The sequence below is a fragment of the Actinia tenebrosa genome, unplaced genomic scaffold (assembly GCF_029948245.1).
Source record: "Actinia tenebrosa isolate PJP-AT-01 unplaced genomic scaffold, QUT_ActTen_1.0 PGA_scaffold0__85_contigs__length_37466705, whole genome shotgun sequence".
In the NCBI taxonomy this organism is placed as follows: domain Eukaryota; kingdom Metazoa; phylum Cnidaria; class Anthozoa; order Actiniaria; family Actiniidae; genus Actinia; species Actinia tenebrosa.
In genome coordinates, this window is record NW_028292569.1 from 16,022,291 (window position 1) to 16,037,867 (window position 15,577).

Here is a 15,577-nt window from a genome sequence, read left to right on the forward strand (position 1 = left end):
CCCCCTCTAAAAGGCTAAAGGAAAAATACCACAGGGGTCCCAACTTATTATCCAAGATCCCTTGCGATGCATGGTCGCTTTGGTTACCATCAAACATCGGTGGCGGCCATTTTGAAACCGTGGGGCAACAAAAACAAGATAAATAGGAGGAAAATTAAAAGAGAATTCCTTCGTATCAGAACATGTCCGAAGACTTAGCAAACTCTTATGCTATACGGCCGAACTTTAAGCAAAAGTAAGTCAAATTTCCTCGGGTTTTGGGTCTTGTTATATCGTTTTTCTCAAAGCGTATAATTTTTCGCTCTACTCAACTTTGTAGCTTTACTTTCCTTCACGATAAACTCAGCTCAAGTCTTTTTTTCCAATAAGATTTAGACCTGCAGCTGTAAAAACTCTGATACACGATGTTCTGAATGAAGAAATTGGAAATAAAAAATACGACCCTGAAGATTCAAAAGACTGGTCTAAATTAGTTAGTGATGCACTGTTGGTAAAATTGAAAGGTAAAGGTCCCTTCTAGGGTTGATATTTGGTATAAAAAAATGAGAAAAGAAACACAAAGAAAGTAAAAAGAAGGAGGAAATGAATAGATGGAAGATAAAAAGAGAAGAAAGAGAAAAATGAATTCTATAACAAAGAAGAAAGAATAGCAGAAAAATATGTGAAAAAAGGAAAAAAAGTAAGGAAAAAAATTATGTGAATGAAAGAAAGAAAGGAAGGTACAATTAACAAATCCTGAACAAAAGTCATTAAGACAATTGAAAAGTCAGTGCTAAATTTTTAAATGTTGTCCGTTTGCACCAACATTGAATTCCGAGGAGGGGGGAGAAAAAATAACAATTTCATGTAATTTTATGTTGCTGTCCCAATACTTTTGTCCAGGATTGTAGAAAGAAAAAATGAAAGAAAAAAGAAAAAAAAGAAATGAGTACTTGAATGTAAAAATAATATGAATTTTTCTCAGTCAATACTTGCTCTTGGTAGATAATCTGTGGCAAAATGTTTCTATATTTTTCAGAGCTTGAGCTTGATAGATATAAATTTGTTGTACAAGTTGTGATTGGTGAACAGAGAGGAGAGGGAGTCAAGTAAGTTTCTTCATGATATCATCTGAATTTTTCAGGTTTTTTTTTTTCTAATTCCCATCATTACATAAATATATTGTTACATGTTACACTTAATTAAGGTGGCTGACTAACTTTCAACATTCGATTTGAGCCCACAATGTGTGCACCTTCAAAAACCACTGAATAATCTTCATGATTTTATTGAAGACCCACACATGTTTTGAACTTCAAGAGGACAAAACACTCAAATTTTGCACATGACTCTGTTTTTTGTTGTTATTTTCCAGAATAACAGGTAATATCCCATTATTTTTCAATGTTTAAGACAATAACTCTGTTTTACATCAGAACAATGTAAAAAATAATTCTGTTTGTTTTGTGCCCAATTTTTACAATAATGGCTTGCACAACATAAAACCTGAACAAAAGAAAAGTTTTTCCATTGCTTACAATAGTTTATTAAAAGAACTTTTATCACTATTTTATAAATATAGTGTGAGTTATGTGTTCGGAGACAATTACTGATGTTTCTTCCTTAGTTTCAGTTTTATCATTTTTTTTGTACAGAGCTTGATTTTCGATATTTTTCTTCCAAAATTGTATGAACGCTTGTCATTCTGGAGTGATTATCTCAAAAACAAGCTCTGGACACCCCATTTTTCTTTGCATATTTGAAATCAGCATTAAATTTCAGGTTAAGAAAGTTTCAATTTTCAATTTTCTGTTTATTATTTACCAAAGTAGTCAGCCACCTTAACTTAATTATCTGTACCCATGTTAGACGCATTCAGTAATTATTGGAATATTCCTTTTGAATTCCTTTACAAGCTATAAGCATCTTTTCAAACCAGATAGATTAGATGGCTGAGATCACATGCCATTTCCCATCATCCATATTATTATAATATTTGTCAGTGGGTGGTAACAGTGGTGTTGTTCCTGGAAGTGAACTTATTGTTGATGCAGGTTGATAGCCCTTAAAAAACAACAAAGGCTTAATGGTTGATGTTAAATTTCAATTCATCCCCATTTTTCTAGTGTTGGCTGTCGATGCTTATGGGACTCGGACACTGATAACTTTGCTCAAGACCTATTAATGACTGTAAGTACTGTTAAGCTTTTCCTTTTTAAATGATTTCAAGATAATACACATAGAATATAAAAATAGCAGTCCAAACTAGCTGTAAAGATCATGTTAGTATCTATCATCAGTTTAGTTTAGTTTATAAAAGGTAATATAGTTGATGGTGATCTTTTAGTACAAGCTAGTACGATATTATCGATGTCATATTATATTCCTCTTCTCTACTCCAATAATTTTTGACACCTTTACAGGATAGTTATGCATACTCTTTTGCTACACCATTGTTGGTGTAGAAAAGAGGGATGTTGTAGCTATCCAACGATGCTCTTCATTCAAACAACTTGAATTAAGCATGAAATGGCCTCTTCACACGAGAGCCAAAAAATCTTTTGTCTCTTGTAAAAACTTTGAAATATTTCTCAAATTTTTTCGTTTTGGTCATTGCATTTGCACTTGATACATTTGAAATATTTCTATAACCACACATGTCAATCAAATCAATATTAACTACGATGAAAAATAGGGGGTTGATGACTTGCAAGTTGTTTGTCACAAAATAAGGAGTCATGCATGATGAAAAATGGTCATCCTTCAAAGCAACTCGATGGTATCTTTGAAGTTTGGCGGCAATTGACAAAAATTTAGCAGGCAATAATTTGCATTCTCACTACAAAAGTTTAAGTGATGACAGATTTTTTTCCACCTTAGTGCAAACAGGGTCAAATTTCATGTAGTGCAAACAGGGGCAAAGAAAGGATTTCTTTTCATTTTTTTCCCACATATTTTTTAGCAAGAGTATCGGAGAGCAATTTTTCATAGTACAACTAATGCACCGACAGTGCATGTTTACTACCAACTTCTTCATTAGAATATTCAAGGACAAAATAAATGGAAGTCCAACATATATATCTATGTATGCACCAATCAGATGCTAGAGTAGTATCTTCTATTTATCATGATATTAGGTCCATTTATCAAGCTGTCATCACCAGACCACAAGGTCATGAGAAAACACTAAAAGAAAAGTGCACTATCAAATTAGCTGGATATGTACATATACTGTGTATACATTATTATACCTTTTATCCTAATGGTATAGTATAAATTACTTCATCATACGAATGCAACCGTGAAAGGCAACAAAACTAAGAAATTTAGGAATTTAACAGATTTTAAAACAAGGTCTGAGCTGATTTACTTTCAATATACTTATACTATATCGATGTGCAGCATGTTCTAAAAATTTTGAATTTATCTCCTATTGTTGCACCTTGATTGATGGCAGGCCAACGCAATGAAATGCTTTTCATGGCAGACCTAGATCCATTTCATCACAACAGAATATACTGTATTATAGTTTGTGACACTACAGAAGGAAAGATTTCACTGGTATGACTGTTAACAAGTGTGAGCCAGATTTCAAAATATTTTTTTGATGGAAAACAGAATCTTTTCTACTTTGAGGCATTCAAGGATAAACACTGTTCCCTTTCAAAACAAATATAGTTCCAACCCCCTGCCCACAAACTAACCCTAACACTGATGCAATTCATGAGAAATGCTATTTTAAATGAAACACGACTCCTAGCAAGACTTAGTTTCTCAACAAATGAAGCCTTCCCGAGTGCTTAACAAAACATCCTTGGTGTTATGTTTTCTAGTACAATAGAAGGTGCTAATGATGTGAGGATGAGGTTAATCCATTGCTCTTAGCCTCACAAATCTTTGTTGTTCCAAAGAATTCACAGTATTAGAGACTAGCACAGCCACTTGCATGTCTAGAATTTTATTTTATTACTTTTCTGTGAGTTGCAAGCTTATATATGCTATTAAACCACAGCCATTCTGCTCTGGACACATATGTCTTGCAGTTCCACACGGTCTGTTTCAATATTCTGTTTTCACCCTTGTAAATTAAAGGCGTTGCCTTCTTGTCTTCCTGATGTACTGTACTTAGGTACACTATGATAGGGTCATCCTAGGCTAAGTGATAAATTACTGCATCAATAATAGATAAGCCCAGTAAGACACACCCTTGACAGTTTATTTAGCCTCTAGGAGTACTCTGTTCTGCTTGAAAACCAAACTTAAATCCAACTTACTTTTTCTTTAAATAATAACCTCTACAGTACCTTAATCAGTTAATATTCTACTTATGTTGTCCTATGAATTGCCATTCTTAAATTTCTTCTCCATAAATTAATTTTCTTCTTAATGTAATCTGAGATCATAAAAGTAGAAAGAAAAGATAGTAAAGCCACAGCTTCCTATTGCTACTCCTATTCTTACTGCTACGCTTTACAGAATGCTATTGAATTGATTGATTCATGTTACTTAAGAACCAGACATTCATTGTTTTAATCACTGAATCAATTTGATACATCTGTCAAACTCACGGCAATTGCTTTGGTTTCCAGCTCTTTTCTGCCCGTCGCGTTTCCATTTCCCTTACGTTTCCTTTATGAAGACCTCTCGTCAAAAAACTATTATCTTGTTTTCCCTTCTTTGTTCTCTCGTTCACAAACAAATTTCTTTCATTTTCTAAAAAGAACAGACGTTTTTTTCAGTTTGGCCTCGTGGTTTTGATTCGCGCCATTTTACGTCTTTCTAACTCATTGCGGGCGTTTTATTTCCCGTTATTTTTCACTGGACACGACGCGCGGTGTTCCCGCAACGCTTCCTTCATTGTGGACATTTCCTAATTACATTTATCCCTTGTTTGTTACATACATCTTTGTACTGTCGATACCCCAGGCTGTAGTCTCTTCTAAATCTTCCAATATCGTCCCGTTAGGCGGATGCAACTGTTTTAAAATGTAGGCGGTCGATACCCCAGGAAGTCCAAACATTGTTTAAGATTCGGCACGAGCACCACGTGGAAGATAGTCAAAGGTTTACATACCACACACATCTATATTGGAATAAATATCACCAATGTTAGACTGGTTTAACGTTGTTATGACTATCTGTGGTTGTTCTAGGACTACACCTGCTGTGGTTCAAAGTGGGAATCACCCACTAATAGACGAGTACACACATGGAAATTCACTAAGAATGTCAATACTGAGCCGTGAGACTCTTCTTCTATTACAATACAGTGATTTAGTCTTTTTTCCATTCATCCCATGCAAGAGTTTAGCGACTGTGCCAGGCCGGGAGGACTGGTAACCTTACCATACCCACCCTTACCCCCTCGTGATAAAATTTTGTACCAATAAAGAATACACTATACACTTACACTATATAATCATTCACTGTTTTGAATCAGAATGAATTTAACATGTTCAATTTGTCATTTGATTTTTACTTTAATTTTTTTATTTTATTTTTTCAGTCGATTTTTATACTGTAATAAACCTGTTGGGTCTAGTCTTTGCTCTACCGGTGTTCTACGTTTTTTCCCTCGGGGAACTGCGTGCCAGTCTATTCAAAAATTTCGCCCTTTCAAGATATATCCTTTCAAGAATATATATCGCGTAGCCGACCTGAAGTGAACGATTTGTGTCGTACCGTAAAACAACCACCATCTGCTCTCTAGATGGTTCATACTGATATCAACGCCCGCACATAACTCTTATCGTGTACAGACTTCTTATGTCTGTCTGGCCTCACTAGGAGAAAAAGCTGCACAAATCTAGCAAATATGCCTCTTATATTCCAAAAACATTAAATAGGAAGTATTTAGAAACCCGTGAAATAAATCATCATCTTGTAAACCAATTATTTTAAAATGCTGCGTACGCCACTGATACAATTAATCGTGTTATGCGTTGGGGGCGTTGGCTGTGGCGCCATATATTAATGTATATAAATACTATAGCGCGTGCTTTTTAAGTCTTTAGTAATTTTCTTCAGATTACTCTTTAATAGTTTCGTATTACGTTTAACTGCACGCGTCTGATTCCCGCCAAAAACTAAACAGTTATGGTAGTCAGGATTAAATTTTCTTCAACTATTCCATTTCTCTCAGCATACCTTTGGGTAGCGTAAGGTAGTAGCTTGTAGTAGTACGGATTCAAGATGCCCGTTGCTGACGCATCCATGTGATATTCCATTCACTCCATCTACTTATTTCGTTAGACTAGCGGGTCATTTGAAGTGTTTCTAATCTTGTTTATATCGCCAAATCATTCATTTAAGGTAAATCACTTGATGAGACAGTTATTGACGCGTGAAAGCGTTTTTATTACATAATTGTCACCTTTTATGTGTATGGCACAAAGCGAAGTTAACTGCCTTTTAACATGTCGTTCATACATACCTCTGGACCCTCTGGGCTCCATTGATCCCTAACCTACTCCGTTCCATGCTATAAGTAATCTTTCTAACTTGTCAATAAATTAATAGAGTCTTTGGAGGCATTTTCATTAATTTGCATCTATTTTAATGTAAATTTGAGCCCTTCTAAAATCACGCCTTTTGTATCGATTATCGACCTTAAAGTAACAAATGACTCTCTTTATCAAGATGAGAAAATCATCCGATGAGCAGAGAGCGCGCGGTGTTCGTAATAATCAAGGAGACCTTCAAAGGACATGCGGGGTTTAAACGATGTTCATGCCTCTGGCTGTGGATCTTCTGTTTATTCATCGAGAATTCGAGCGAAAGACAAAGCCTTAGAGGCTTAGAACAAGGCGCAATTTGACCGGATTACTTCTCTCATCGTTTCAGCAATTACTTGTGCCGAAAAATATGCCGATGTAATGAGATCAACAGTATCAAGTGAGAGCCGACATGAACTCTTGGCAGACATTTAATGACGTTATAAACGTTATAATAACGCAGACACATTCAAGTCTGGAAAGATTCATCCTATAGTAATTTTACGAGGGGTATTCTGAGGGGAAGAAGTGGGACAAGAAAATGTTTGCAGTTTTTCACTTCCTTTTGTGATGTTCAGAGCACAATCTCCTTAGAAATTATTAATGTGCAATTGTGAGAATGTCTGTTTCTGATAAAACTTAATACAGTGGTCGTAGCACAAATTGTGGCAGTTTTTTCACATCCCTTTGAGATGTTTAGAGCACAGTCTTCTTAGAACTTAAGGTGCCATTGTGAGTATGTCTGTGTCTGATAAAATACAGTGGTCGTAGCACTAATTGTGGCAGTTTTTTTCACATCCCTTTGAGATGTTTAGAGCACAGTCTTCTTAGGACTTAAGATGCCATTGTGAGTATGTCTGTGTGTGATAAAATACAGTGGTCGTAGCACTAATTTTGGCAGTTTTTTTCACATCCCTTTGAGATGTTTAGAGAACAGTCTTCTTAGAACTTAAGGTGCCATTGTGAGTATGTCTGTGTCTAGAAAAAATAAAGTGGCCGTAGCACTAAGTTCAGTGGACTTAAGGCTGAGTAGGAATTGACCACTGCTCTGTACTTCAGTTTCAGCGATTGATACTCTTAAAAGATCAGATGTCATTTTGAAATAGTTGGAAGGTTAATGTAGGATTTGTACACTTATTAAGATGGATTAGGAGTCGAATTTGTTGAATTTAGCTTCATTCTTGTAATACTCAAGGGTTGCGCAGATACTAGATTCTGTCGTCTTTTTATGAAACCTATTCGATCGTCTAGGTCTGATACTTGAATATTCCCAATGATCAAACTTGATTCATACTCCACAAATTAATTAATTCTGATTGAGGAGCCGCCTTAGCGTTTTCTCCCTGCCTTCTTGATTTGAAGAAAGGATTGTTTCCCTTTCTTTCACCTTTTTCTTTTTCGTTCATTACTGTTCTCCTTTTCATCTTATTTATGAAAAATTCTCCAGTCCGTAGTAAAGCCTCTTCCTTCTAGAACCATTCATCTCTGAGTTACTGAAATCAGACAGATGTGGAGTTATGGTGTACTGTCTTCAACTGTCAGTGTAGTTTATCACAATCAACTAAGTGCGTCACCGCAAACGAGTCGTGCTTGATCATAAAGAAGTTAATTACTGGTATTATGCTAAGGACGTGCCAGTTACAGGAGATTGGACTTCCTTTGGCACTGGTCATAAATTTATCGTTGAGTGATGGGGTGATTCTTTAGTAGAGAAGGCCGAAAAAAACAGATCCTACCGCACCCTAAGCGTGAAATACCAGGTCTGCTCCTATATTTCATGTGATCAAATTTCAAAATGGTCTGTAAATGTTTTCGATGTAAGCGATCTTCAATTTCAAAGCTATCTTTTCTCTTAAAGTCCAATCCTTGTCGGCTGGTAAGTTCGATGGTGGGGAGAATCAGGCACTTTCTCACTCCTCCTCTTGCCCGGCAATTTTCGACCACCCCTTCAATTTACTCTCAATATTCAATTTATTCGTCGCCATACCCGAAGGGAATATTCAGAACAGACTAGGTACAAATCGGTGAACGGGAAACTCGAACGAATCTGGTTTTTAGCTTGGTCGACAGTCGATTGTCCAAGGGCTTCCGGTCTTGGTAATGTGAGAAGAAAAGAGAAGAAAAAGAGATCATTAGAAGACGGTCTTTAAAAAAAGCCGTTAACTAATACTTCCGGGCATTACTAAAACCTCGTTTCCTGGTAATACTACACTACCAAGCGAAACAGTATTTCCGGTATAAGTACGCGCATGCGTTTTAACGATACCGGATTTTGTCTGTTTCGTATTAATTAATCACGTGATAAGCTTAAGGAGGAAATTATGATTAATACGGATGGGGTTCCTGTGGGTTTGTCTCCTTGACATAAATTTAAAACAGGTCATTTGCCCTTTGATATTTATGCTAGAAAATAGCTGTGGATACACCTATCAGGCTGAAGTATTGTAGTAAATATAGGTATTAATTCTCTTATTAGTATAGGCACGCAAATAGTCATAGGACAGTGGATAGGTGTAGATATTGCTATATGTTTTGTATTGGCTGGTATTTGAACAAACGGTTGATGGGATTATAGATATAGGTGTAGATGTCCCATATAGACAGATTTGTGTAGGTAGTCTTTGTGTTGTTATATAAACATAGTGTTCTTTGCGCTCTTTGTTCTTTGTTCGTTGCAAAAAAAGGAGGAGGACAAAGACGAGAGCAAGACAACACCGCAGACCACCAAGTAACGCAGGCATGGGCGTGGCATGCATCCATTTTGTACGTGACAGTAATTCAAAACTTAGATTAATGGACCATGATTCAACCTACCTTGACAAAACACTTAGGGTATAGCTCTTTTGTTTTCGGTATAATGGTTCTAATAGAAAACTACTTTTAAAAAACTTATCTTATAAACACCACTAATATCACTGCTATACGTACAAAATTTTCCTCATATCATTTAACGAAAGCCCAGAGATTTTTTTGCTTTCATAAGCAATTGTAAGCACTATTATGCTTTCCTTTTCGTTCTCATCCACTAAAATGACTGATTTTGGGAAAACTACTAGCGAACCATAACCTCGTGATGTACACAATGATTCATTGGTGTTGCAACTGAGCTATATTTTTAAAAAAAATTTTTTTTTCCCCTCTTTCATCACTAGTGCAATTTTAAAAAAAATTATGCTCAAGCGCTGAAGATTTGTAATGTTGATTCTCTTTAGAATTGTACTCTTGCCGTAGCTGTACAAAACCTTTATGTAATATTCTCAAATATCCTTCATTGTACGTTAAATTGGGCATCGAAGTTGCATCAAAACATTCTGAGATATGAGGAAGTATTTCTGGTGTGTGTTTCATGATATTTCTTTGTACAAAATACTGAGCACTGCACCTCCAACATAGTCACTCAGTGTTATCTCACACATCATATCCTCCTAATCCACCTTTGTTTTACTCCCCTTTGTATGTTGTCCCTCCCTCGCACATGATAATACTACGAGTGTTTGGATTGACGCACTAGGTTTGCTGCTCAAGAACGCCGTGCCCACACTAGTCACAATAACCAGTGACTTGACATGATTTCCACACTGTTCTATTCATTATCACTGTTGATTTTAACAACCACAACTAATAGCCCCAAAAATCCCTAACAGTTCCTTTGTTTTCGAAACTCGTAAAAAATACACAAACAATGAAAGCAGAACTAAGCTCTATGACATACGTTCCGCTCGTGGCTTTCAATAACAGTGACTAATTCCTCTTTGATTAGAGTGAAGAATCGAAGCATCGCAGTTGAACTAGTTCGGTGCTTTGCGACCCACGCAATTGTGCCTGCGGACTCTGTTCAGAGGCCAGCTGTTTTGTTACGGTTTACTGTGTTTGCGCCCTCCCTCCCCGCCTTTATTTAACCTTGACCGAATGAATCCAACTAATCGAGTACTCGACAGTAAAATGGGTCTTAAGTGCTTTTACAAGTATTATTGTTCGGTGACGAGCGTTGTGTGGAAGACTTCTCTTTATTCTTGGCCTAAAAAGCATTCTGAATTTGCCTAGAAACTGGAATCGCGACTTCGTACTAAAACCTCTTTATAACTGATCTTTACTTACGGGGTTTATCTTATTTTATTGTTGTTGGGTTATTGTACTCTGCCCGTTCATGAGAAATGTTTTGTATATTCCTTACTTCACACGCAAAGCAGATGTGTTTACCCACATGTATGTAGATATATTCTACCACAATGTTTTTTCTCTGTCCTTTTTAACGTATAAACCCTATATATTTACGAGTATTGCTGTTTCGAAATCATTGTAGGCTTGTCGAAAAACAAACAAATCATTTCAACAAAGTAAAACCGCATTTTGGGGCTATTAATTTTTTGTATTGGTTTCCAAAGAATTTATTTAAATTGGATTTTGTTATTCTGCTCAAAGTCGATGTTTGTGTGCGATGTTCCGAGGTTTAAACTCCACATGTGAAATCGTTTCTTTCCTATTTAATATAGTCTTTAATCAAAGCAACAAAATATTTTCCTTGGCCTTTCTCTACATTTTTATGTGCATCTGGGCACACTTAAATTTCTATAGTACTTTTTATCTTATTTTACAGCCTCAGATTGTTTTTATGAGTTCCTGCTGGTTTTAACATTGTTTTCTAAGTACCTACACATGCCACAAATAGCTGCAGTGTAGCTAATATCTAGAGCAGAGTTCATGTCGGTATGGGAAACCCATTCACTGTCACTCTTAAATGGATTCCCATTCCAAGCCTTTTGATTGGATAGTTCATTTTTCGTGTTCTTTTTATTGGCTTAAAGCGGAAGCCATTTCTGTGTCACGGTTTTCCACACTCGTAAAAAGTGTGCACCAAGCCATGCGTACGTGATGTTTTCCTACCAAAACGCCAAACGAGGTCAGACGAAACCTAACGTGAGATAATATTCCCGCTCGCTTTCGAGGAACGCGTTTAAGATTACCCTTTAACCCATTTTCATAATTAAACGACCAACTCAATTAAGTTACAATTGTCTGTGGTCGGTACTGATCTTTGATTGATGGAAACCAAAAACCTAGACTTCTCCAATTTAGAGCTGGTTGTGTGGGTATGTAGCGTTCGTCCATGTTCCTCTTTATACTAACAACTGCAAAACTAAGGTGTGGTTTTAATAAAACCTGACTTAAATTTTTCAAACCCTAATTTTCGAAAGCTGACGCTTATGACCTTTGAGAACGCATGCGCAAAATGTTTGTCAAGGTAAAATCCTCCTATGGCTGACAACTCTATGGATGGTTAACAAATTTATGGTTGTCCGACTTGGTCTCTTAAAATGTTCCATTTTTGCTGTCATGCTGCCTATATTCAAACATTTCTATAATGGAATAGGGAATCGCCCAGGGACATGGATTGGTAGACTGTTTCCTTGCTGTGACATCCATACTCCAGCTTTATCTTTGTCATTTTGTTTGCGATTACGTCTAACCTCCATCCACCTTCTCCTTTCCATATTTCTGTTGGCCGATAAGTCTTTGATAAGTACTTGCTTTCCGTGCTAAGGCAGAGATCAGGAGACTTTTCTTCTGTCAGCCTCAAACGAATTAGCCAATCAGCGAACATTTATATGCATTCCATTTGACTATAAACGTCATTCTTAGGGTACTCGTATTCTAAGAGCGATCATCAATCTGTTATTATTACACCGATATACAGATATACATCTCATATCTGTTATATTCTTTCTTAACCTTTTTTAACCATGTCGTTGTACCCAAAGTATTTCGTGCCTGACATACTAGGAAGTCCAATGTCTCCCTCGTTCCTAAAGTGTGCCTTTGTCATTTGCATGATGATCTTGTTTACCTAGTCCAACGATGAATATAGTAGCACTACACCTTTGACGCGGTAACCTGTCATCAGATCATTTAGAGTTTAAAAGGTGAAGATATATACCAGCTGACTAGCTCAAGTTATTGACCGACCTTTGCCTCTTGTCTACCTTAATCGTCTGAAAACATGGCATAGCTAAGATGCCGTGCAAACATTCCTCGCGTTTCTTGCGAACGAATTTCATTACTACTAATAACTTGGTGATTGTGGTGTAAAACATCGTAGGTAACAAAACAGTTGCCGGGTATGTACTGGTCGTGTTTGCTCTGAGTAAACATGGTATTGCATCATTGACGTCATATCTTTAGGTAAATATTTGGTTTCTTAATCGTATTTCACCCCTGCCACTCGTATATCAGTGATTTGGTAACACCCAACTCGCACGTGGTTAGATTTGATTGGGCATAGCTTAGAGAGAGGGGAAGGGAGGGGTAGAGAATGATGGTAAACCATGTAAGTGTTAATACTTCACCATTTCATGAGGTACATCTTGCCTGCCTTCCCCCCCCCCCCCCCCCTTTAACTGTCTATTACTTCTTCAATCCTCCTCGTTTGAATAATAACTTGGTCATTTAAATCCCTTATCCGGTACGGATGTTTTGTTCATGACCATCACATGACCGTGCCGTGTACTTTTAGTTTTAAAACTTTTTAAAATTAATTAGTGGCATTTTTACAAAGATTAATACAAATTATAAATAAAGAGTTGAGTCTTTTAAGGCACATGCTAATTGTTACAGCCCAGGGCTAATCTACACAATTAGTGTCGTGCTTTTGTATCAGTATGATTAGATGAATAGTGTCTATCCTTGTGCCAGAGTGGTTCCGTGGCCCTGGATATTCTGGTCGCTCGCCAAGTAACAACGCATTCCGAATCGCTCCTTCAGTTATTCAAAACATCAAAGAGCGATTTTTTTCTTTTCCCCGAGATTGGAGCGTGTGCTTTCAAAGCATTCTACGTAATTTGCTCTCTTTTATCCAAAGTCATGGAGCTTTATGGAAAAGCCCTATTTTTCGCACAATTTGTTAAAACTTAGTCTTGTCTTTGCTGCCCTGAATGCATTTTGGTCAGTTCATATGTTTACCTCCTTGCGCAACAAGTAACACCTCGCTTGTTTTGCATTTTGCATCTATAAACTACTATTATCATTATCACTATAATATGGAATTTTACAGTTGTTTACCTAATTCTGTAGCTTGTAGCAGGTTTAGTCTTGTTTGCGATAGCCTTCAGTAGAATGAACTCCAGCATTAGCCATAAGCAGTGTTCGTTTAAGACTGGTAATTTTAAAGTAGTTTGCATGACTAAAGCAGGCAAATAACCATTGACAATGTAGTGACCGATTGAGATCCAAGGAAACATAATCTCTGACAAACCGTTTTTATCTTTTTCTTTAGGACACATTCTTCTGCGTGGCTGCTGTTTACGGCGTATTTTATTACTAATAATATCCTAATATTATCTTTTCACGTATTGTATATACCATGCACGCAATTGATTGTAAATAGCGTATTAAACCAATTTTCTCCAGCGGTCTAAGATATTCTAGTATGTATAAAAACATCAACTGCAGTGTGTAATGCCATATAGCCATGTCGGTTCAGAAACGCCCTCGGGCTAGCGGGCTAGAGAGTTTAGTTCACTGTACTCTAATTATTTTTTTGTCGTGATCGGACGCGGTTGTTGCTTGTTTGTTTTTCGTCTGTTTTTATTATCATTCTTTTTAGAGGTGTTTCTTTTTGATCAGTCATCTTCCTAGTGTTACCCGACTCCAGTAGCAGGTCCACTAGGGGTGGTTACGTGGGTGCCATAGAACCCCCCTTTAGTAAGATCTTGTGAAGCTAATCATGCTCTTTACGCTCAGTAGAATGAAATTGGAATCCCCTCTGTGAAGCTGATCACGCCAGCTTTTTCTACCATCGAATTGTATTACACAAACAAATAGACTTTCAAATGGTTTTTAATCTAAGGTAATCAAACAACACTAAATTACAATGAAACATTCCAATCGTGGTGTCATTGGGGGCGTATCCAGGGGGAGAATTGTGGGGATCGCAATCCCCCTCGCACCATGAGAATCTCGATTCTTAATAAGGATGTACTGAAGAAATAGAAAACGCGCGCGCGTGCTGTGTGCAGTTATAAAGCTCGCGGGGGCTGGCAGTTTCCTATTGTAAATCACTAATGTGACATAGGTTTACTGTCGAAAGAAATAAATATTGTTATTAGAGAAGTGTTAGCAGAAGCACGAAGCGTAGCGGAGTGCTTCTCACACTTATTGAGCCGGTTCTGCCAATCCACTATATTTTGCAACCCTGATTTCCTTTCTCCCTTCCTATTTTTCCAATTTTCTTTAATCCTTCTATCTTATCTTCACGTGTCCCGATTCAATGTTTCTTCCCAATTTTTCATTTCCGGATTTCTTTCTTCCTTTCTTCCTTCCTTCCTTTCTTTCCTTCCTTCCTTCCTTACTTATCTCTGTACTTCCCTCACACGATTTCTCTCGTCTGTAAAATTATCATAACCATTTGTGATGTTCCACACGAAAGATATTCACTCTAATCTTCCTGTTATATCCCTATTGACCTTTCTCACGTCAATTCATTTCTTATATCTTTTCACTAATCTATTTGCCAACAATAGTCAAGTATCTAGTATGTTTTTCAACCATGCAATCGTGACACATTTAACAAAAATGCTCTTGCAGCACGTGTAAAAAGGCTTTGTTTTTTCCATTTTAAATCATTGCTGGTAGTAGCACTATTAGTTTTTCAATTATCGTTAGGAATAAATAAGAGAATGCTTCTTACGTTAGTCCCATCCGCAAGTGTTTTGACCTTCCTTGATCATTTAAGATTTGGCGCCAGGATACTTGCAACCCAAGAAGCCAATTTTTACCTCAATACATCAATGACAAAAGGTTTATGAGTAGAGCATTGTATGAATTCAACAAAGTATCACTTGTGTGTCTGTCCCTCCGTCACCCCTAGCAACGGCTTGTTCTCTAGCTTGGGTGCTTAATTGGGGAGACAGACATGGACAGACACAAGTCAATATATTAGCTTACGTATCTATTGCCATAATTTGAATCACGCATTCTGCCTTACCCTCTCCTATCTACCAAATATAGACACACGCAATTCCTAGTTTCATTCTCTTATTTCTTATTCTTTTATTTCCTCGGTTTGTATCTGCAGTGAACTTTTGACCTCTCCCTACCCCCCCCCCCCC

At 37.0% G+C, this 15,577-nt stretch overlaps 1 protein-coding gene across 1 annotated transcript; it reads left to right on the forward strand.

The window, feature by feature from the left end:
* The first annotated feature begins 25 nt into the window (after nucleotides 1-25).
* Nucleotides 26-14,628, forward strand: LOC116286386 (dynein light chain Tctex-type protein 2B). Its single transcript, XM_031692896.2, has 5 exons — nucleotides 26-235; nucleotides 370-503; nucleotides 1,019-1,088; nucleotides 2,106-2,169; nucleotides 13,744-14,628. The coding sequence occupies exons 1-5, from the start codon at nucleotides 183-185 to the stop codon at nucleotides 13,789-13,791; spliced, it is 369 nt and encodes a 122-aa protein (XP_031548756.2). The 5' UTR covers nucleotides 26-182; the 3' UTR covers nucleotides 13,792-14,628.
* Nucleotides 14,629-15,577: the final 949 nt, after the last annotated feature.

Bases quoted from the DNA above. Each gene is read 5' to 3' on its own strand.
- LOC116286386 (XM_031692896.2), top strand. From the start codon at position 183: ATGTCCGAAGACTTAGCAAACTCTTATGCTATACGGCCGAACTTTAAG. The intron at 1,089-2,105 runs GTAAGTTTCTTC...CCATTTTTCTAG, and splicing joins CAGAGAGGAGAGGGAGTCAA to TGTTGGCTGTCGATGCTTAT. The intron at 2,170-13,743 runs GTAAGTACTGTT...CTTTTTCTTTAG, and splicing joins CTCAAGACCTATTAATGACT to GACACATTCTTCTGCGTGGC.